Below are 24,203 nucleotides of genomic sequence, written 5' to 3'. Positions count from 1 at the left end.
GCCTCCCCCTCCCTTTATTTCCCCCTCCCTGTGCCTCCCCCTCCCTTTATTTCCCCCTCCCTGTGCCTCCCCCTCCCTTTGTTTCCCCCTCCCTGTGCCTCCTCCTCCCTTTGTTTCCCCCTCACTTTGTTTTCCCCTCCCTGTGCCTCCCTCTCCCTTTGTTTCCCCCTCCCTGTGCCTCCCCCTCCCTTTGTTTCCCCCCCCCTGTGCCTCCCCCTCCCTTTGTTTCCCCCTCCCTGTGCCTCCCCCTCCCTTTGTTTCCCCCTCCCTTTGTTTCCCCCTCCCTGTGCCTCCCCTCCCTTTGTTTCCCCCTCCCTGTGCCTCCCCCTCCCTGTGCCTCCCCCTCCCTTTTTTTCCCCCTCCCTGTGCCTCCCCCTCCCTTTGTTTCCCCCTCCCTGTGCCTCCCCCTCCCTTTGTTTCCCCCTCTCTGTGCCTCCCCCTCCCTGTGCCTCCCCCTCCCTTTGTTTCCCCCTCCCTGTGCCTCCCCCTCCCTGTGCCTCCCCCTCCCTGTGCCTCCCCTCCCTTTGTTTCCCCCTCCCTGTGCCTCCCCCTCCCTGTGCCTCCCCCTCCCTGTGCCTCCCCCTCCCTTTGTTTCCCCCTCCCTGTGCCTCCCCCTCCCTTTGTTTCCCCCTCTCTGTGCCTCCCCCTCCCTGTGCCTCCCCCTCCCTGTGCCTCCCCCTCCCTGTGCCTCCCCCTCCCTCTGCCTCCCCCTCCCTGTGCCTCCCCCTCCCTGTGCCTCCCCCTCCCTGTGCCTCCCCCTCTCTGTGCCTCCCCCTCCCTGTGCCTCCCCCTCCCTTTGTTTCCCCTTCTCTGTGCCTCCCCCTCCCTGTGCCTCCCCCTAGGTGATCGCCACTATCCCTAACAGCAAGCTGCGGTTCTTGCGAGGGGCGGGTCAACTGACCAAGAAGAACGAAATGCCTGGTGACGAGGACATGAACGAGGACAACGAGGAGATCGACCACGCGGAGAGAGAGCTGCGACGCGGACAGGTCCTCTGGTTCAGAGGGCTCAACCGCATTCAGACTCAGGTGAGGAACCAATAACAAGCTGTGGGAGGGAAAGATAAACCAATGACAAACCATGGGAGGGGACAGACAGATGACAAGCTATGGGAGGGGACAGACCGATGACAAGCTATGGGAGGGGACAGACCGATGACCAGCTATGGGAGGGGTGGGACCCCTGACAAGCTATGGGAGGGGACAAACGGATGACAATCTATGGGAGGGGACAGACCGATGACAATCTATGGGAGGGGACAGACCGATGACAATCCATGGGAGGGGACAGACCGATGACAAGCTATGGGAGGGGACAGACCGATGACAATCTATGGGAGGGGTGGGACCGATGACAATCTATGGGAGGGGTGGGACCGATGACAATCTATGGGAGGGGACAGACCGATGACAAGCTATGGGAGGGGACAGACCGATGACAATCTATGGGAGGGGACAGACCGATGACAATCTATGGGAGGGGACAGACCGATGACAAGCTATGGGAGGGGACAGACCGATGACAAGCTATGGGAGGGGTGGGACCGATGACCAGCTATGGGAGGGGACAGACCGATGACAATCTATGGGAGGGGACAGACCGATGACAAGCTATGGGAGGGGACAGACCGATGACAAGCTATGGGAGGGGTGGGACCACTGACAAGCTATGGGAGGGGACAGACCGATGACAAGCTATGGGAGGGGACAGACCGATGACAAGCTATGGGAGGGGTGGGACCGATGACAAGCTATGGGAGGGGACAGACCGATGACAAGCTATGGGAGGGGGCAGACCGATGACAAGCTATGGGAGGGGACAAACCGATGACAAGCTATGGGAGGGGATAAACCGATGACAAGCTATGGGAGGGGTGGGACCGCTGACCAGCTATGGGAGGGGACAGACCGATGACCAGCTATGGGAGGGGACAGACCGATGACCAGCTATGGGAGGGGACAAACCGATGACAAGCTATGGGAGGGGACAAACCGAGAACACTGTCAAATAAAATGTAGAGAGTACATTGAGAAAATACTATTGTCATGAAATTCCATGGACCGACTAGACTGTGAGTTTGCATGATGATATTGCAGTTACTTGAACGTCATTAAAATGTCTGCTATAGTAATAGTAGTAATATAGGAGTACCTCTTGGATCAGTATTAGGAACTGCAATGTTTATCTTGTAGATAGTTGTATTTGTTGCAGTAACCCTGGGCTTTAGACACTGTACATAAAGGACGTACAGGACTTGCTCAGTACGTGTACAGTATGTCCACTGTATCTAAATGAGGAGTACCCCAAGGATCCGTAGTGGGACCTTTATTATTCTGTCTGCATATACAGTACCAGTCAAAAGTGTGGACACACCTACTCATTCAAGGTTTTTTTATTTATTTGTACTATTTTCTACATTTTAAGAATAACAGTGCAGACATCAAAACTATGAAATAACACACAAGGAATCATGTAGTAACCAAAAAAGCGTTAAACAAATCAAAATATATTTGAGATTTGAGATTCTTCAAAGCAGCCACCCTTTGCCTTGATGACACCTTTGCACACTCATGGAATTATCTCAACCAGCTTCACCTGGAATGCTTTTCCGACTGTCTTGAAGGAATTCCCACATATTCTGAGCACTTGTTGGCTGCTTTTCCATCACTCTGCTGTCCAACTCATCCCAAACCATCTCAATTGGGTTGAGGTCAGGTGATTGTGGAGGCCAGGTCATCTGATGCAGCACTCCATCAGTCTCCTTCTTGGTCAAATAGCCCTTACACAGCCTGGAGGTGTGTTGGTCATTGTCCCTTTGAAAAACAAATGATAGTCCCGCTAAGCGCAAACCCGATGGGATGGCGTATCACTGCTGAATGTTGTTGTAAGTGTGCCTTGAATTCTAAATAAATCACGGACAGTGTCACCAGGAAAGCATCCGCACATCACACCTCCTCCTCTATGCTTCACGATGGGAACCACACATGCGGAGATCATCCGTTCACCTACTCTGCGTCTCACAAAGACTTGTTGTTTTTGGTTGTTACCAAAAATCTCAAATCTGGATTCATTAGACCAAAGGACAGATTTCCTCCAGTCTAATGTCCATTGCTCGTGTTTCTTGGCCCAAGCAAGTCTCTTCTTTGTATTGGTGTTCTTTAGTAGTGGTTTCTTTGCAGCAATTCAACCATGAAGACCTGATTCACACAGTCTCCTCTGAACAGTTGATGTTGAGATGTGTCTGTTACTTGAACTCTGTGAAGCATTTATTTGGGCTGCAATTTCTGAGGCTGGTAACTCTAAGGAACTTATCCTCTGCAGCAGAGGTACCTCTGGGTCTTCCTTTCCTGTGGCGGTCCTCATGAGAGCTAATGTGTAGCGCTTGATGGTTTTTGCGACTTCGCGTGAAGAAACTTTAAAGGTTCTTGACATTTTCCGTATTAACTGACCTTCATGACTTAAAGTAATGATGGATTGTCATTTCCCTTTGCTTATTTGAGCTGTTCCCACTATAATATGATCTTGGTATTTTATCAAATAGGGCTATCTATTGTATACCACCCCTACCTTGTCACACAACTGATAGGGTCAAACGCATTAAGAAATTCCACTAATTAACTTTTAACAAGGCACACCTGTTAATTGAAATGCATTCCAGGTGACTACCTCATGAAGCTGGTTGAGAGAATGCCAAAAGTGTGCAAAGCTGTCACCAAGGCAAAGGGTGGCTACTGTGAAGAATCTCAAATATAAAATATATTTAGATTTGTTTAACACTTGTTTGGTTACTACATGATTCCATATGTTATTGAATCATTTCATAGTGTTATTTCATAGTTTTGATGTCTTCACTATTATTCTACAATGTAGAAAATAGTACAAATAAAGAGGTTTTAACCTCGACCCGGTTCCTGGAGAGAGACCGTCCTGTAGGTTTTAACTCCAACCCTGTTCCTAGAGAGATACCCTCCTGTTGGTTTTAACTCCAACCCTGTTCCTGGAGAGATACCCTCCTTAACTACAGCTCTCCAGGAACAGGGTTGGAGTTAAAACCTACTGTCGAACCAACTGAAGAGCCACAGCTGAAGCTCCTCCAGGACCGCAGCAGACTGTCTTCCCGGACACTGACGTCTGGAGGGTTTGAACCCTCCAATCTGCTCGCGACTCCATGACTCTGGGCCAGTACCTTCACTGTGATAAGGTCTTAGGTACCTATGTATCAGAAACACAATGTTCTCAGGGTGGGTCATCCTCCTATCCCAGCCTAGCCGTCTATCATGTCTATCCTGCTACCATGGCCTGTCTGTTTATCTGATTAAAGCCCATTACTCTGAGGCAGTACCGTTATCACTGTGATACTTAAGGATCTTTGTGACCCCTTAAGAGGTCTCAATCACGTACATGTCAGAGAGACGGGTTCCCCGTGGCTAAGACCAGGGGATGCGCTTTGTCATGGCCTAGTCTGTCCGCCTGTCCTACTACCATGTCCTGTCTGTCAAACATTGGCGCTACACTGCGTTGGCATCACCTCACGTTTCATCTGACAAAGCCAATTACTCTGAGGCAATACCGTTGTCACTGTGATACACTAAAACTACCCGTCAGAGCGGCAGGTTCCCTGGGAGTGCTGTGCTGCCCTAGTCAAACTGTCTGACCTGTCTGTCTGACCTGTCTGTCTGACCTGTCTGTGTGAGCGGCCTGTCTTGTGTTCTCCTCCTCCAGATCGATGTGGTGAACACGTTCAAGAGCGGCAGCTCCTATCAGGGCCAGCTGCGGAGACAGTCCTCCACCACCAGTCAGAACCAGGATGTAACCAATGTTTCTAGTCCCACGTGTCACGTGTCCTTGTCCAATGCCCTTTCTCCTACCTCTCCCACTGGGCGTGAGTCACTGTCCTCTGCTTCTGCTACTTCAGGGATGTCTCCCAGTCTCCACAAATACCCTACAAGTATCCCTTTACAGTTACGTTGTACATTACAGTTGAGTCATTTAGTTAGGAGAGCCTTTGCTTTCTCCTGAATGACTTACAGTACAATCAGTGTATTCAACTTAAGTTTGTAAAAAAAAAAAAAAAAAAAAAATCACATCACAAAACTCTCTCCAAATTCCCAGGTTTCGCTGATATCCTGGTTGGAAGATTCCTCCGATCAGGATTTGGGAAACTTATCATTTTTTTTGCAACCCTAGATATAATTTGGGTCTTTTTTTTGTTTTTGACCACGGTTCCTAAAAGGGACAAACTCTGAATGGTTCTGGTCAGGTCATGTATCCTAGATAAACTCTAAAGGTTTCTGTTTAATCAATACATTATACATTCCAGATATTCTAACATCTCTGTACTAATTCATTACTACTAGTAATTCGTTTCCACTAGTCAGGTTGCCAGATCTGTATTGGTTTAAGGTAACTCCAGCTAACTGGTTGATAAATGACAGCTGGTTGATTGTTTAACGGGTGGCATCTCTGAAGACAGTTTCTCTAGACTACTTTCTTTTCTATTCTTCATTTTCTTTTACACTTCTTGACATATTCTGTTCATCTCTGTGGCTCCCCCCCAAGAGAGTTATTGTCTCATTGTTACATGTCTTTGTTTTCCCAGAGTGCTAAGAGTGGAATGAGGCTACCGCCCACGGCGTGAATTTCAGGTTGTGAGTTTTCGTCCATTGTTTGACTAAATGTTAAAACGAATTCAACCACAAAAAAAAAAAAAACTCACCGGGCTGGGTAAACATTCAAGTATAAGCCAATGGTATCATTTCTTACTGTGCTGTTTCAGCCAATGGTATCTGTTAGAGCCGATTTGGGCATATTTGTATAAAAGACTGAACATACTGAGCTCCATGTACATTTGTGTAAATATATTAAATATTAATGTATATGATGAAATATTAGGTACGTACCTTTATGATTTATTTACCGGATTGAGATATATTCATTTGTTATTAGTGTAACTCAGTTTTTGGCCCCCCCTCTTGCCCATTCATTGTACTGTGTTAATTGTGTTAGTATAAAGGCAGGAAGTTGGGCCTTCGGGGGGGGGGAGTCCTTGCTAGATGCGGGAGCGGTATAGTTTTTTGACCATATAGACATATAGACATACATACAGAAAGACAGACAGGTCATATTATATTATGTATTTGCATTTCAAGTAATCTCTGCTTTAAGTTGATTGGAGAATACCTTTTTGTTAGATAAGAAGAATAAACATTTTTTGTTGCACCATATCCCTGGATCTCATTGAATGTTTGGCCGTTTGGAAACGTTAAGTGTGGACTGTATGCGTCCGAAACAACCCCGCTTCAGGCTTGGGCAGTGGCTATGGTAAAGAGGAAAGGAAGCCACTACAATCAAGTCAAAAAACTCCGTGAAGGATTACTACCGGAAGGAAATCTCCGGTTCGGACACACGCTGGATTTTGTTCTATTTGTAATTGCATTCGGACCATAAGGACAGCTCGCTTGGAAGGATTTGAACTCCTAGATTTCGCCAGCCGTGAGTAACCACTGCGAATGAATGAGCTGCCCTGTTCAATGCGATCGTTTGATCATGCATATTATGGAAGCGCAAATGTGCTTATAATTGGAATGTTTGATAAACTTGGGAATGGAATTCAAAATACAGCGCTGTGAAAACAATTAAGAAGTTTAAGTTTGGGAAACACAGATCCTATGCACAATGTAGCCTAATCATATATCTAATATTTGGCCTAACGTGGAAATGCAATGCATCAACGCAACGAATGCAACTTAAGGATCTAAAGATACTGCGTGTTAACTTCATTAAAGGGACAAAACCTCAACGGGATGAAATGTTTAAAACGCATCTAAAATGCCAAACTTGCACATGTGCAATTCAAAATGGGTCAATATGCTGAAATGGATGACTGTGTTTTTAAAGATTAAAGGAGGTCTAAAGGGGCATTACGTTTAACAATCAAACCAACAACCGTGTCATTGTAAATTGAGTGAACTAAAAGTGAATGATGGAGGAGGAAATCCCAAATAAGACTCCACTGGAGAGGGCAGAGGAGCATCTAAATTCACTCTATGCAGCCCGGAGAGGCAAACTTGGAGTGTGTACACGCAAAATGAATGAAATAAAAGTCCTTCTTGTTGATGGAGGAAACATTGCAACTGTGAATGAGAGTCTTGAAGCATTTGATGCTGTGCTCAATGACTTTAAGAATGCTCATGAATCTGTGCTAGAGCTGGTCACAGAGGAGGAACAGGAACAGGAGAGCATTAACTATTATCAACCAAGAATGAGAACTTATGAACATTTCCTGAAGGAGGTGGAAATATGGAAAAAGGCTGAAGTTGAGCCACAAACGCTCATTGAACCACATGACAGTATTTCCAATGTGTCAAAAATATCAAGTAAAACTAAGTATTCTAAGACTGCTTCCTCAGTGTCCTCTGAACGCCTTAAAGCCGAGGCAGAACGAGCAGCTCTACTAGCTCGCCAAGCATCATTACAAGACAAGCATGCATTGGAACTGGAGAAAGCTCAACTGAATGTTAGGATGGAAAAAATGGCACTGGAAACGGACATAGCAGCATATAATGCCAAACTAAAGGTCCTGGAGAGTACTGAGTCAACTTCTCAATCCCATTCTGTGGCAGCCCATTTACTAAGCCAAGAAGATGGAATGAACTCTTATTTTGAGAAACAGGAACCAGAGGTCTATGTGGAACCTGAACCATCACCTGTTGAGTTTGCTGCATTAGGTGCAGTTCCAAAGACCCCACTACAAAGAGTTTTACAACAACCGACCACAAAGCCATCAAACCCTATTCCGAAAACAGTCGTAAACCACACTCTTCAGCAGCCAACAGCAAGGTCTAGCAATCAACACAGAATCAACACTGCGGGTATCAGCCATAATACCAGCCATGATAACCTCTCTACTGTCATGCAAAGGCAGAATGAAATTGCTGACCTCCTTGTACTACAGCACAAACAAGCCACACTCCCTGTTAGGGAGATACCTATGTTTGACGGCGATCCTCTAAACTTTAGGCCATTCATGCGTGCATTTGAGCATGGTATAGAAGATAAGACAAGCAGTCACCAGGATAGGCTCTATTACCTGGAACAATACACCTCTGGTCAGCCCAAGGATCTGGTCCGTAGTTGTCTGCATATGGAAGCCAGAAGAGGCTATGCAGTAGCTAAGAGGTTGTTAAAGGAACACTTTGGCAATGAAATCAAAGTCACCACTGCTTACATGGAAAAGGCTTGGAACTGGACAAACATCAAACCCGATGATGGAAAGGGACTGGGTGGTTATGCACTCTATCTAAGAGGTTGCTGTAACGCTATGCAAGACCTACAGAACATGGAAGAGCTTAATCTTCCCTCCAACATAAAGCTGATCATGTCAAAACTTCCCTACAAACTAAGGGAAAAATGGAGGTCTATGGCATGTGATATTTTAGAGAGAAGTCACCTGAGGGCCCAGTTCAGTGACCTGGTAACGTTCATGGAAAAACAGGCCAAAATACTGCAGGATCCGTTGTATGGAGATATTCAAGATCCCCTGTACAACAAAAGGTTTTTAAAACCCAAAACAGAAGCTGACTTTAAACAGCAGTTCAAGTCCAAGAGTAGGGGAAGCAGCTTTGCCACTACAGTAGCTGTAGTGGCAGATTGTGACTCTGAAAAACCTTTAAAAGAACAAACATTCAAAGTAAAGAGACCAGGCACCTACCCTTCTGATGCTCCCAGTATCTCATGTATATTTTGTGCTGGTGCGCATTTATTGGTCGACTGCCAACAGGTGAAGGCACAGCCACATGAATTCAAGGTTGAGTTTCTGAGATCAAAAGGCCTTTGTTTTGGCTGTTTGATGAGAGGACACTTAAGCAGAGAATGTAAAAGAAGGATGACCTGTCAGAGCTGTCAAAGAAAGCACCCCACTATCCTGCACATTGAGGGAAGAGAGAGATTTAGATCTCAAAAGGCAGATATGAGTGGTGTAGCAGTAAAGCGGGAGGAGACTGTCAGCAGTGCTCTTGTTTCACTGGAAGCTGGTGAAGATACCGGGGCCGGTACAGATTGTGCACTTGCAATTGTGCCAGTTCAAGTAAAGGTGGCAAATGGAAGCAAGTCTGTGTTAACCTATGCGTTTCTCGATTCTGGTAGCTCAGCAACATTTTGTACGGAGAGACTCATGAGGCAGTTGCAAGCTAAAGGCAGTGCGACTGAAATTCTGCTACGCACAATGGGGCAGGAGAGTCCTACCAAGAGCTTTGAGATATCTGGATTAGAGATTGGCAATGTGGAAGGCGACACATTTCTTGCATTACCAAAGGTCTACACCCAACATAAGATCCCAGTGACAAGAGAGAACATTCCCACTCAGAAAGATCTCAAAAGGTGGCCATACCTGAAAGAGGTTCAGTTGAAGGAGATTGATGCCGACGTCGAACTTCTGATTGGCGTAAATGCTCCAAAGGCAATGGAACCCTGGCAAATCATAAATAGCCAAGGCAACGGACCGTATGCAGTGAAAACCCTCTTTGGATGGGTGATGAATGGTCCTCTCAACAGTTGTACCATGGCAGAAGAATCTGGGCATCCTACGGTGATGGCCAATTGTATCTCAATGGCCGACCTGGGGGTTCTTCTTGTAAATCAGTACAACCATGACTTCCCTGAGAGAGAGTATGAAGAGAAAAGTGAGATGTCAGCTGAGGATCGTAGGTTTATGGAGATTGTATCAAGCTCCATAACCCTCAAAGACCATCACTACTACTTACCGTTGCCCTTTCGCAACAAAGATGTAGTCCTGCCAAACAACCGTGACATGGCAAAGCAGCGGGCTCTAAATATTATCAGGAAGTTCAAGAAGGACAAAGGTTACGCTGCAGAGTACAAAGGCTTCATGGAAGAGATGATAACAAAAGGTTACGCCGAGAAGGTACCACAAGAACAGCTCCTCAGAGAGAAAGGCAAGGTATGGTACATACCACACCATGGCGTTCACCATAAGCGCAAAGGAACGATACGAGTGGTGTTTGACTGTTCATCATCCTATAAAGGTACATCTCTTAACAGTGAACTCCTTCAAGGCCCTGACCTGGCAAACACGCTTATAGGAGTCTTGCTAAGATTTCGGCAAGAGCATATTGCCATGATGTCTGACATCGAAGGAATGTTCCATCAAGTACGTGTCCATGAAGATGACTTAGACTTCCTGCGATTCCTATGGTGGCCGGATGGTGATACTAACAAAAGATTGGAGGAGTACAGAATGACAGTACATCTTTTCGGTGCTATATCCTCTCCAAGTTGTGCAAACTTTGCACTGCGGAAGACTGCAGAAGACAACTGTGAGGGGTACGATGAAGAGGTGATTCAAACAGTCAAGTCCAACTTCTATGTTGATGACTGCCTCAAGTCAGTGGCCACAGAAGAACAAGCCATAGCTCTCACAAGAAACCTCAGGGATGTGTGCTCTCAAGGTGGGTTCAAATTGACCAAGTGGGTCAGCAACAGCCGCACTGTACTAGCTTCTATCCCTGATGAACACAAAGCCAAGCAGATAAAAGAACTGGACCTGGACAGAGAAAAGCTGCCTGTTGAAAGAGCACTTGGAATCCGATGGAACATTGAAAGGGATGTGTTTACCTTCCAGGTCACTGTCAAGAACAGACCCCTTACAAGAAGAGGTATTCTCTCAACTGTCAGCTCTATTTATGATCCATTAGGTTTCCTCGCCCCATTCGTATTAAAGGCAAAGCAAATTCTTCAAGTGCTCTGCAAGCTAAAGTGTGGATGGGACGAAGTTATCCCTGAAGAACACTCTATTTCATGGAAGAGATGGCTCTCAGAGCTGGACCAGCTCTCCAGATTCCAGATAGACAGGTGTATGATGCCTGAGAACTTTGGTAAAATCAAGACCGCACAGCTGCATCACTTCGGTGATGCAAGTGAACAAGGTTATGGCACGGCAAGCTACCTTAGGTTCACAAACGTTATGGAAAAGGTCCACATCGCATTCATACTGGGGAAATCAAGGGTGACTCCACTCAAGCAGATGACGATCCCCAGACTGGAACTTGCTGCAGCAACATTGGCAGTGCGAGTGGACAGGATGTTAAGGTTGGAGCTCCAGATTGAACTTGAGGAGTCAACTTTCTGGACAGACAGCCAGTCGGTGCTAAAATACATCCGCAACGATACCAAGAGATTCCATACTTTTGTGGCTAATAGGGTTGCTATGATCCGTGACCTATCGAAAGCAAAACAGTGGAGGTATTTGAACTCCAAACACAACCCAGCCGATGATGCCTCAAGAGGATTACATGTTGAAACTTTCCTGAACTCAAAGAGATGGCGCAAAGGACCAGAATTCCTGGAGAAAACAGAAACACAATGGCCGAAAGTCCCCGAGGAGCTTGGCTCCATCCCTCCAGATGATCCAGAGGTGAGAAAAGACGTCATCGTAAACAGTACATGTGTGGAAGAAAAGAGTCCGACCAGCAAACTGATTGAGTACTATTCAACATGGAACAGCTTGAAGAAAGCAGTTGCCTGGATGCTGAAACTGAAGAGACTTCTACTACAGTTAAGCCAGAAAAGGAAAGTTCTCACCCAAACTGATCCAGGATCAGATCAGAGTCTGACAAACTCACTGAAGGAACAAATTGACAAGTTCAAACTGACGTTTGGAAAAGAAAGTCTGTCTGTAGATGACCTAGATGAAGCAGAAAAGGTCATCATTCGATTTGAGCAACGACAGCACTTTAAACAAGAAATTGCACTAGTTGTAAAAGGAAAACAATGTGCCAAGAGAAGCGGCTCAATCTGTAAGCTTGACCCAATAGTTGACAATGGCATTCTGAGAGTAGGAGGAAGGTTAAGCAAAGCTGCTATGCCTACGGAACTAAATAATCCTATGATCCTGCCCAAAGACTCCTACATCTCCAGACTGATCTTACTCCACATCCATGAGCAGGTTGGCCACTCTGGGAGAGGTCACATGCTTTCTAGACTTCGCCAGCGATATTGGATACCCTGTGCCAACTCCTTAGCAAGAAAGATCCTTAAGAGCTGTGTCTTCTGCAGGCGGATGCAAGCTAGAGCTGGAGAACAGAAGATGGCTGACCTTCCACAAGATCGGGTAGCACCTGATTTGCCGCCTTTCACCCATGTGGGCATAGATTACTTTGGCCCCATAGAGGTGAAGCGAGGCCGCGTTCATGTGAAGCGGTATGGTGTGATCTTTACTTGCCTTGTGAGTCGAGCTGTCCATCTAGAAGTTGCTAGTTATCTGGATACTGATTCCTGCATCAATGCCCTGCGCAGGTTCATCTGTCGAAGGGGCCCAGTAACAAGTATCAGAACAGACAATGGCACCAACTTTGTTGGAACACACAGAGAGCTAGGAGAAGCTCTGAAAGAGCTGGATCACAACAAGATTCAAAATAAATTACTGAAGGAAGGAGTGACATGGTCATTCAACCCTCCCTCTGGAGCCCACCATGGGGGGGTATGGGAGAGGTTGATCCGACTGGTGAAAAAGATCCTCTATTCAGTCCTTAAAGAGCAAGTACTGGATGATGAGGCTTTGCAGACAGCCTTGTGTGAAGTTGAGGCGATTATGAACGACAGACCAATCACTACTGTAACAAATGACCCTAACGATCTAGAACCCCTGACTCCGAACCATCTGCTTCATCTGAAAGCAAAGCCAGTCCTGCCACCAGGACTATTCCAGAGAAGTGACCTATACTCACGAAGGAGATGGAAGCAAGTACAATATATCACTGACCTCTTCTGGAAGAGATGGATCAGGGAGTATCTTCCACTTATGCAGGAGCGGAACAAGTGGAACAAAACTAAGAGAAACTTCAGTCCTGGTGACCTTGTGGTCATCGTCGATGACACCGCCCCAAGGAACTCTTGGCTAATGGGGCGTGTGGTGAAGGCTTTGCCAGGGGCCAAAGGTCTTGTCCGGAGCGTCATGGTTAAGACTAAGACCAATATCTTACAGAGACCTATCAATAAACTCTGTCTGCTCCTTGAGGCGACGAAGTGAGACACACACACACACACACACACACAGTGCTCCATCTTTGAATCATGTGCACCTCTGATTCGTTGATGTCGTACTCTTACATTCTTTGATGTCATACATTTTTTGGACGTCAAACTCTTGACATTTTTTGGAAGTTGAACACCTTTACACTTCAACTCAGACTGAGATCTATGGACTATTTTCCTATATGGCACCTTGTATATTTGTATATAGCTATGAACTGTAATGGTGCTCTGGTATAGAATGTTTTTGTATTGGCTCTACGTTTGAATATTAAGTAATTGTTGTGCATTCAGTGCAGTCAACAATTAGGGGCCGGTATGTTAGAGCCGATTTGGGCATATTTGTATAAAAGACTGAACATACTGAGCTCCATGTACATTTGTGTAAATATATTAAATATTAATGTATATGATGAAATATTAGGTACGTACCTTTATGATTTATTTACCGGATTGAGATATATTCATTTGTTATTAGTGTAACTCAGTTTTTGGCCCCCCCTCTTGCCCATTCATTGTACTGTGTTAATTGTGTTAGTATAAAGGCAGGAAGTTGGGCCTTCGGGGGGGGGGAGTCCTTGCTAGATGCGGGAGCGGTATAGTTTTTTGACCATATAGACATATAGACATATAGACATACATACAGAAAGACAGACAGGTCATATTATATTATGTATTTGCATTTCAAGTAATCTCTGCTTTAAGTTGATTGGAGAATACCTTTTTGTTAGATAAGAAGAATAAACATTTTTTGTTGCACCATATCCCTGGATCTCATTGAATGTTTGGCCGTTTGGAAACGTTAAGTGTGGACTGTATGCGTCCGAAACAACCCCGCTTCAGGCTTGGGCAGTGGCTATGGTAAAGAGGAAAGGAAGCCACTACAGTATCATTTCTTACTGTGCTGTTTCAGCCAATGGTATCATTCGTTATTTACAGGGGGGAAACTGGATCCTGGTTTTGTCTTCTCGTTACAGCTGAGAAGACAAGACGGAAGTAGGAGGCAGAGAATCGCCTCTCTCGCTCTCTCTTTCTGTGTCCAGTCGCTCTCATGGTCCTGTCATCTCTGTTCTGTCATCTTTATGTAACTCAGAGGGCCTGTAGCCAGTGTGCCATCCCGTCTCGTGGCTTCACGCTGTTTGGTTTGATCTGAGTTTGTGTACTGTCCGTAATGCTGATATGACTGACTGTTGGCCACGGTGTATACCTTTTTCATCGCTCATTGAGAAACGGTCCGATTTCTTTGACCGTTTCGTTTTTTTTTTGCCACTATACCTCCTTTTGAGGCCAAAAATCCAGAAGATTAATTAAGAGTACCCAGAGTACTCGGTCAATCCTAAAAATGTTAGTTCTGACAATATTGGTCTGGCAAGACGTAGATGGAACTATAACCATTTCATAAAAACAGCAGCTGAGAAACATACTGTTTTTCAAGAATGTTTAAAGAGTTTCATGCTTCTATCGTTAAACATGGAAAAGAATTCCCCTCACATCTAATTTACTTTTCATACGTCAGTGGTTCCTCTTAAAAGTTATGGTTAGCATAATAGACATCCGAATCGAAAGGGATTGTAGTAGATGTCATGAAGCATTTACACTCACTGGCCAGTTTATTAGGTACACCCATCTAATACCGGGTTGGACCACCCCTTTGCCTCCAGAACATCCTGACTTCTTCGGGGTATATCTACAAAGTGTCAGAAACGTTCCACAGGGATGTTGGTCCATGCTGACGCGATGGCATCACACAGTTGCTGCAGATTGTATGGTGGTACATTCATGCTGCCCGTTCCATATCATCCCATTATGCTCTATAGGGTAGAGGTCTGGAGGACTGACCAGGTCTGGAGGACCTGCTGGAGGACTGACCAGGTCTGGAGGACCTGCTGGGGGACTGACCAGGTCTGGAGGACTGACCAGGTCTGGAGGACCTGCTGGGGGACTGACCAGGTCTGGGGGACCTGCTGGGGGACTGACCAGGTCTGGGGGACTGACCAGGTCTGGGGGACTGACCAGGTCTGGGGGGGGGGGGGGGGACTGATCAGGTCTGGGGGACCTGCTGGGGGACTGACCAGGTCTGGGGGGGGGACTGATCAGGTCTGGGGGGGGGACTGATCAGGTCTGGGGGACCTGCTGGGGGACTGACCAGGTCTGGAGGACTGACCAGGTCTGGGGGACTGACCAGGTCTGGGGGGGGGACTGACCAGGTCTGGGGGGGGGACTGACCAGGTCTGGGGGGGGGACTGACCAGGTCTGGGGGGGGGCTGACCAGGTCTGGGGGGGGGCTGACCAGGTCTGGGGGGGGACTGACCAGGTCTGGGGGACTGACCAGGTCTGGGGGGGGACTGACCAGGTCTGGGGGGACTGACCAGGTCTGGGGGGGGGGGGACTGACCAGGTCTGGGGGGGGGACTGACCAGGTCTGGGGGGGGGACTGACCAGGTCTGGAGGACTGACCAGGTCTGGGGGGGGGGGGGGGACTGACCAGGTCTGGGGGACTGACCAGGTCTGGGGGGCTGACCAGGTCTGGGGGACTGACCAGGTCCGGGGGGGGGACTGACCAGGTCTGGGGGACCTGCTGGGGGACTGACCAGGTCTGGGGGGGGGGACTGACCAGGTCTGGGGGGGGGGACTGACCAGGTCTGGGGGGGGGGGACTGACCAGGTCTGGGGGGGGGGGACTGACCAGGTCTGGGGGGGGGGGACTGACCAGGTCTGGGGGGGGGGACTGACCAGGTCTGGGGGGGGGACCTGCTGGGGGACTGACCAGGTCTGGGGGGGGGACTGACCAGGTCTGGGGGGGGGGGGGGGGGGGGGCTGACCAGGTCTGGGGGGGGGACTGACCAGGACACTCTAGTAAACTGAGCTCCCTGTCATGTTCCAGACTATGTTTTATCACGCCTCAGTTGTCCAGTGTTGATGATGTCGTGGCCACTGGAGCTGCTGCTTCCTGTTTTTAGCTGATAGGAGTGAAACCCGGTGTGGTCGTCTGCTGCAATAGCCAATCAGTAACAGGGATTGACGATTTCGAGTTGTGTGTTCAGAGATGTCGTTCTACACACGACTGTTGGACTGCGCCGTCATGTCGTTTTGTGGTCCGACCTGTTAGCTTGCAGGATTCTTGCCATTCGTTTGTGAGATACTGGATCTGACGTGCTTGGCACCGACCATCCTACCACGCTCAGTCACTTATGTCACTCGTTTTGGCCCGTTCTAACGTTCAATCATACAGTAACTGAATGCCTGGATGCCTGTTTGCTTTATATAGCAAGCCACGGCCACCTGACTATAGGAGTGATACATTTTTCGTGACCGGGGTGGTGTACCTAATAAACTGTGCCGGTGAATGTATTTGAATTCAATACTAACAATTCAGAATCGCTAATTTGACGCACCTATGAAATAACCAGTGAAAATGAAATAGACTATTTTAAAAAAGCAAAACATAGTTACAAAATAATTTAGAAAAAGTCATTTGAAATTAAATCAATTTATGTAATTAATACATTTTACGTGTGTTACACATCAACAATGGTACTATAACATAATGCTTTTATTTGTGTTTTTCTCCCAATAAAAATCATTTAAAAAACAATAGGAACAGAACAAGCACTAGTTTGGGGCCTATACTTGACTGTTTGCTCAGTCGTGCATGGAGTTGAGCTCAGAGAAGCAGACCTCTGGTAGTAAAACCTAGCTGTGTTGTACAGCTAGGTGTCTGTGTGCCTGTCTTCTGTTCATCACCGCGTCGGCCCTGTTGCATGTTTCACCTTGTTATGTTGGTTGTCTGAGTTTAGTTTTGGTTGGCTGTTGAAGCTTGTGGTCTGGTCTGCTTCCATTGTGTTGTTTCGCCACTGACTGTGATCCTTTTTCCCAGCATCCCCCCCTCTCCCGTCTCCTCATATCTCCTCCTAAAAACCTGGACATTCCTCTTTTATGTCCATCTATGTCCCAACTATGTCCACATTTATCCATTCACAGTCTCTGTGGATGTCCTACCCATCACTCCGTGTCCTTGTATGGTCCGTCTCTCTTCCAACCTCCTACAATGGATCTGATGTATAACCTTTTCCTCCTACCATTACTGACCTCCAGACGTCTTCAACTTGCATGATTTGTATTTCTGTGTGCAGTTCTTTATTAACGTGACTTAACTCTACAGGTGTATCACAATTTGGATCATTCCTTTATTAACGTGACTTACCTCTACAGGTGTATCACAATTTGGATCATTCCTTTATTAACGTGACTTACCTCTACAGGTATATCACACATTGGATCATTCCTTTTTTAACGTGACTTACCTCTACATAGGTGGATCGCACATTGGATCATCACACTCTTCTGTGATATTTACATCGACCAAGTGTTTAAACTCCACCAACGTGACTAGATCATCAATTCCAGCACCACGGAGCTGAGTAACTAAAACTATTTCTACCAGGACCTGTTCTAATTCTTGGTATTGTGAAAAGCAAATGAGAATGGGACCGTAATTTATATTTATTTACTGATCTGATTAAAGTAGCCTTTTACCCAATATGGCCGTATAAAACAGTGTATACCAGTGATGCAAGGTCAAGGATGACCTATTATTAACATGTCTTATCTCTATAGGTATAAAGTGTCTTATCTCTATAGGTATAACGTGTCTTATCTCTATAGGTATAACATGTCTTATCTCTATGGGTATAACGTGACGTATCTCTATAGGTATAACATGTCTTATCTCTATAGGTATAACGTATTGTATCTTGTCTCTATAGGTATAACATGTCTTATCTCTATAGGTATAACGTGACGTATCTCTATAGGTATAACATGTCTTATCTCTATGGGTATAACGTGACGTATCTCTATAGGTATAACATGTCTTATCTCTATAGGTATAACATGTCTTATCTCTATAGGTATAACGTGACGTATCTCTATAGGTATAACATGTCTTATCTCTATAGGTATAACGTGACGTATCTCTATAGGTATAACATGTCTTATCTCTATGGGTATAACGTGACGTATCTCTATAGGTATAACATGTCTTATCTCTATAGGTATAACATGTCTTATCTCTATAGGTATAACATGTCTTATCTCTATAGGTATAACGTGTCTTATCTCTATAGGTATAACGTGACGTATCTCTATAGGTATAACGTGACGTATCTCTATAGGTATAACATGTCTTATCTCTATAGGTATAACGTGACGTATCTCTATAGGTATAACATGTCTTATCTCTATGGGTATAACGTGACGTATCTCTATAGGTATAACATGTCTTATCTCTATAGGTATAACATGTCTTATCTCTATAGGTATAACGTGTCTTATCTCTATAGGTATAACATGTCTTATCTCTATGGGTATAACGTGACGTATCTCTATAGGTATAACATGTCTTATCTCTATAGGTATATTGTATCTTGTCTCTATAGGTATAACGCACATTGGGTTTTGGTTTATACATATGACTGTTAACTTTATCTTGTGTTTTGCCAATGACCTTCTGTTTACGTGCGCGTCAGATGAGTGAGTTGTGTACCATATTGTATTGTATTATACTGTAGTTCCCTGTATTATACTGTACTGTTACGCAGACCACAGACTGCAGTTTCCTCTTCCTCCTCCTCCTCCTCCTCCTCCTCCTCCCTAACCCTCTCGGTCTTTATCTGACCATCTCTCAATCTCAGAGGAATCTCTGCCTCCCCCCTCGTCCCTCCCAGAGGCAATCCTTCCTGACGATTCTTATTTGCTCTCCTGTGTTTACTCCCTCCCCCCTCTTCTCTCCCTCCCCCCTCTTCTCTCCCTCCCCCCTCTTCTCTCTCTCACCTCTTCTCTCTCTCACCTCTTCTCTCCCTCCCCCCTCTTCTCTCCCTCCCCCCTCTTCTCTCCCTCCCCACCACAGATTCGCGTCGTGAACGCATTCCGTAGCTCCCTCTACGAAGGCTTGGAAAAACCAGACTCTAGACCGTCCATCCATAACTTCATGACCCACCCAGAGTTTAGGATAGAAGACACCACGCCCCACATCCCCCTGATAGACGACACGGATCTGGAAGAGGACCCTGCGTTGAGGATGATCCCCCAATCCCAGACAGACAGCCAGCCCCAGTCCCCCAACAAGAACAACAATGCCGTCGACAGCGGCATCAACCTCACCATCGACACCACCAGTAAGTCAGCTGCATCCTCCAGCCCAGCCAGCCCACTGCACAGTCTGGAGACCTCCCTCTAGTGGCCTGCAGCTGGCTGGTGGAGACCTCCCTCTAGTGGCCTGCAGCTGGCTGGTGGAGACCTCCCTCTAGTGGCCTGCAGCTGGCTGGTGACCTCATCTGCAACCTTGGAGACACCATCCCACTGCAGCCTTGGAGACACCATCCCACTGCAGCCTTGGAGACACCATCCCACTGCACCCTTGGAGACCTCTAACAGCATCTTCTGACAGCCTGGCTAGTGGAGACCTCCGTCTGCAATCTGGAGACCTCCTTCCCTGCCACTTGGAGACCTTTCTCTACTGCAATATAGAGACTGTTCTCTTGAGGCCTGCTGGAGATCTCTACTGCAGCCGGGCGGCTCCCACACTGCAGTTTGGAGACTTCTGTCTTTCAGTCTCTTGGATACCTCCTTTGTCTGCAGTTTGGAGACCTTCCTCTAGCCTCAGTCTGTCTCCTGCTCTCTCCTCCTGTACTTGGAGAAAACATCATACCACACATACAATCAGAAAGCACAACAAAAGCCAACACACATGACATGTGCGTGTGTGTGTGTGTGTGCGTGTGTGTGTGTGTGTGTGTGTGTGTGGTGCGTGTGTGTGTGGTGCGTGTGTGTGTGTGCGTGTGTGCGCGTGTGTGTGTGTGGTGCGTGTGTGCGTGTGTGTGGTGCGTGTGTGTGTGTGTGTGGTGCGTGTTTGTGTGTGTGTGTGTGTGTGTGCGCGCGCGCTGCTGACTGACTGACTGAACCATGTCTCTAGCAGCAGTGAAGAGGAGGACCAGAAAGTGAGTGGAAAAACAGCATACACAACAACTCGCTCCCCACTCCGTCCTCACATGAACAAATACTGTATTGATAATAGATGAAATTAAAACATTATTATTGCTCCTGCATGAATGTACATTATCCAATGTTTTTATTTAAATTGTTTTAAATTTGATTGGGTGGGTGAGAAGTGGATCTTTAAGGCAGCTTTATCCGATCGTTGGTCTACGAGTTCTCTCCGTGTGGCATGTGCTCTAACTGTAAAAATGCATTTGATTTATACATGAGACGTGTATCAAGGTCGTAGGACTCGACAAGCACAGGAGATTTGCACCTGTTGGAAAAGAGTAACCCATAAATAAATAGCATTTCTTAAACTTATGATAAACTCATGTGTGTATGTGTATATATATATATATATATACATATACAGACAGAGTTTTATATATATACACAGAGTTTATCTTTATTTGTTGGCATGTTGCCTTGTTTCTGCTTCAATGGCTCTAACTACTTTAACTTATTTATGTCCTTAAAAGAATGTCATTTGTTTACAAAACGTGTAGAAACTTCATGGTTCATTTTGTAGGGTTCCAAACCATTCAGAAAAACTCGAGTTGTTTTGAGTTCTCCTCGTTGGTGTCTATAATATACAGTGTACTGGACTTGCCTGCTATCAAATACTGTAGATATTTTTTAGAGGATAACAAAAGAAAACCAAAATATTATGGGATGTATAATTAATGTTAGTATTATATGATTGTTGGGATGAACTCTGAACTCTTTGTTTGCAAACAGAAATGTTAATAAGACTAAAGGTTTTATTTATTTAATTAACAATTTTTCTTATTTTTGTTATTTTTCGTTCAAAGCTTGAAATTTAACTTAAATTGAGACTTACTCTGAGCTGAGAGGCCGAACAGGCCTTCTATAACAGACATGTATTCTATATAAAAACTGCTAGTTTTAAGGATTTTTACATTTTATTTTGTGTGACCATCAAAGGCTGCGATGGATTTATATTAGAAATTGCAAACTAAAGTATATTTGGCTTATCTGTATAGAAAAAATCTAAAAGTTATGTTGAAAATCTTGTGATATAATGTGATGATTGATTGTTTTATTATTTTATTGATTTTTATGTTTTCCTTTTTAAAAATAATAAGAAAAAAACCCAACACGGCTTATTGGCATTTTGAACGCCAAAAAAAAAAATGTAATGACGCTTTGACTCTTTTTCCAACAACAAACAAACGAAGAAGAAAAGACATTTCCTCACTATCAGGATATGAATGAAATCCCTCTGTGTTGTGCTTTTAGACTGTGTTTCTGTGGTGTTTAAACCAAGCTTGTCTTCCCTGCCTTCACCAAGTCAACTCTAGCATCTCAACACTATTCACGTAGTTGTTAGAACTATTTATTGTGCTTTATAAAAGGATGTGGGAGATTACAAAAGGACGAAGGCACACTTAACTTACTACATATCAACACAGACACAGAGGCGTTCATTAGCATAGCGCACATTCTCGTGTTATTGTAATATTCCTACAACCAATTGGAGACATTGAAAAGCGTGATGTAATATGCTCAATATGCAAGTTGAACCAATCCCAATTGTTCTATTCTAAACGAAATCCTGTGGTAATTATACGTTGACCGGACTTCTCTTTAATTAAACCATTTCTGCCGTCAGATCAGGAGAGGCCACAAGCTTTCAACCCTTAGCTCAGGCCTGTTGAACAAGCTAAGCACCATTGTTGCTGAAACAGCTCTATCTTCATTCAGAAATGGTCTCTCTTGAATTCTGCACTTTGCTTTAAAAACCGCTTGAAATTTTAGTATTTTTTTTTTTTCTCCTTCGGGTAAAACCTCTTTTTATTTAAATTTTATTTTACATCAAAAGAACTTCGGCCAACATTTTTTTTTTTTTAAATCACATCTGTACGTTTAATTAAGCTGTATGTTCCGGTTTTAGGGGATGCAACAGTGATCAGTAGACTATTCCACGTACATAGAGTAATGTATTCTAAGAGGACATACATACGACGGTCCAACCGTCCAGGCTAGTGGGCTGTACTTTACTAAACTCTGCTTGCACTCTACGCAATTCCTCTATAGTAGAATTCATTACTGATCAGGGCCCGTATTCACAAAGCAAGTCAGGTCTTTGGATCAGTCACCCCCCCTCCCTCTCTCGTATTCATAATGATTCACATACTAGATTACAACTCCTGTTCTGAGACACTTTGTGAATATGGGCCCTGAGCCGTTACAAGTCTCAACCAGACCACCAGGCCCTATATTCATAAAGTTTATCCTAGTAGGAGATCTGATCTAGGATCAGATTATTATAGAAAAAGGGGGGCGGGACCTGATCCTAGACCAGCAGTCGTACTCTGAATACGGGCTCATCAGACCTCATCATACGCGCTTCACTAAACGCATCCAACTAATATTATAAATAATAATAACGATCGTAATAATGAGGACACTTCTTGCAATATGTCTCCTGCGTCTCTGTATTTTACCTAGCAGCATGCAGTTTTTTTTAGTGGAACAAAGAAAACGTGAAAATGCCAACGGTGAAACGTGGCATTTCTAGCCGATTTAATGGGTATAAATGATAAATAAGTGTCTCCCCCGGCATCCTACATCTTGTTTTTATGAATTGGTTTATCTATACAATAATTGTAAATAAAGAACTCAATGTCTTTGTTCATTTAATACTATGCAAAAAAGTCATGCTTTCTGATTGTAACCCCCCCCCCCCCAACCCCCCCCCATGTTTGTGGTCTCAAAAGTCAGTAAAAAAAAACATGTGATGTAAATTATTTTCTAGCTTGACGAACGTTATACGAACTGTGACTCTTGTTGCTGCTTGACTGTCCGTTACCACGACTCCCAAGACAGGAGCAAGCGCAAGTGAAAAAGAAATGAACAATGAAAAAAAACACTAAATAAATTTCTAGAGCAGCATGAACTCAGAATGGTGTTATGACCCGTGTCGTGTGGAGTCTGTGTGCTGATTGGTTCTCAGAATGGTGTTATGACCCGTGTCGTGTGGAGTCTGTGTGCTGATTGGTTCTCAGAATGGTGTTATGACCCGTGTCGTGTGGAGTCTGTGTGTTGATTGGTTCTCAGAATGGTGTTATGACCCGTGTCGTGTGGAGTCTGTGTGTTGATTGGTTCTCAGAATGGTGTTATGACCCGTGTTGTGTGGAGTCTGTGTGCTGATTGGTTCTCAGAATGGTGTTATGACCCGTGTCGTGTGGAGTCTGTGTGTTGATTGGTTCTCAGAATGGTGTTATGACCCGTGTCGTGTGGAGTCTGTGTGCTGATTGGTTCTCAGAATGGTGTTATGACCCGTGTCGTGTGGAGTCTGTGTGTTGATTGGTTCTCAGAATGGTGTTATGACCCGTGTCGTGTGGAGTCTGTGTGCTGATTGGTTCTCAGAATGGTGTTATGACCCGTGTTGTGTGGAGTCTGTGTGCTGATTGGTTCTCAGAATGGTGTTATGACCCGTGTTGTGTGGCGCCTGTGTGCTGATTGGTTCTATGACCCGATAGGGTCTCTGTGTGATCTTTGATTTCCTTACTCCGGGGTGAAGTTTCTCCTAGATACAAATCAATGGATCAGCTTTCCCTCCTCAATCCTCACCTTAACTATTAGTGGGGAAAATGCTAAATTTACCCAAAATCAGAGGCGAAAGTGTCTGTGTGATCTTTGGTTTTCTTGGCTTGCAGCTGTAGCGAATAAAGAGCATCTTTGCTTAGCAAAATATCAAACTAGTGTAACACTGTATTAGATTGAAACACTGTAACAAGATTCAATTGTAGCTGATCTTATATTTTTTAACCCTTAATAATATCTTCGGTTAAAAAGATCAATAATACATAAGTATATGGTTATTTATGATGAATTGATTTAAACGTGGGGTTTTATTGCACTGCAATAGAGTTAAAATGGCCGAGAGCTAATAACAATGCAATGCAACGCAACGTCTGGGCATCTAGTTGGGCTGGAACTGAACAGGTGTATTCAGCTGACGTCACGGACAGAGTCAATTGTCAGATGGGGAAAGTACTGTAGGACAGTAGCTCCCTATTGGATTAGACCATGTCATTCCAATGATGTGTTGTGTTGTTCCCTCAATGGCCACCAGATGGGGGTGTTTAATAGG

At 45.2% G+C, this 24,203-nt stretch overlaps 1 protein-coding gene across 6 annotated transcripts in view; it reads left to right on the top strand.

Moving 5' to 3' along the window:
• atp2b2 (ATPase plasma membrane Ca2+ transporting 2) overlaps nt 1-23,018 on the top strand; it is a gene marked incomplete at its 5' end in the record, with an annotated part of 233,873 nt that extends 210,855 nt beyond the window's left edge. For 3 of the 6 annotated variants that reach the window (XM_055869918.1, XM_055869917.1, XM_055869916.1), the window contains 2 exon segments: nt 843-1,028; nt 18,954-23,018. In XM_055869918.1, the coding sequence (XP_055725893.1) occupies nt 843-1,028; nt 18,954-19,283 (516 nt within the window). In that variant the 3' untranslated portion in view covers nt 19,284-23,018. 6 annotated transcript variants of the gene reach the window in all.
• Nucleotides 23,019-24,203: the final 1,185 nt, after the last annotated feature.

The sequence above is a fragment of the Salvelinus fontinalis genome, chromosome 18 (assembly GCF_029448725.1).
Source record: "Salvelinus fontinalis isolate EN_2023a chromosome 18, ASM2944872v1, whole genome shotgun sequence".
NCBI lineage: Eukaryota > Metazoa > Chordata > Actinopteri > Salmoniformes > Salmonidae > Salvelinus > Salvelinus fontinalis.
This window is presented reverse-complemented; position numbering and strand designations above follow the sequence as displayed.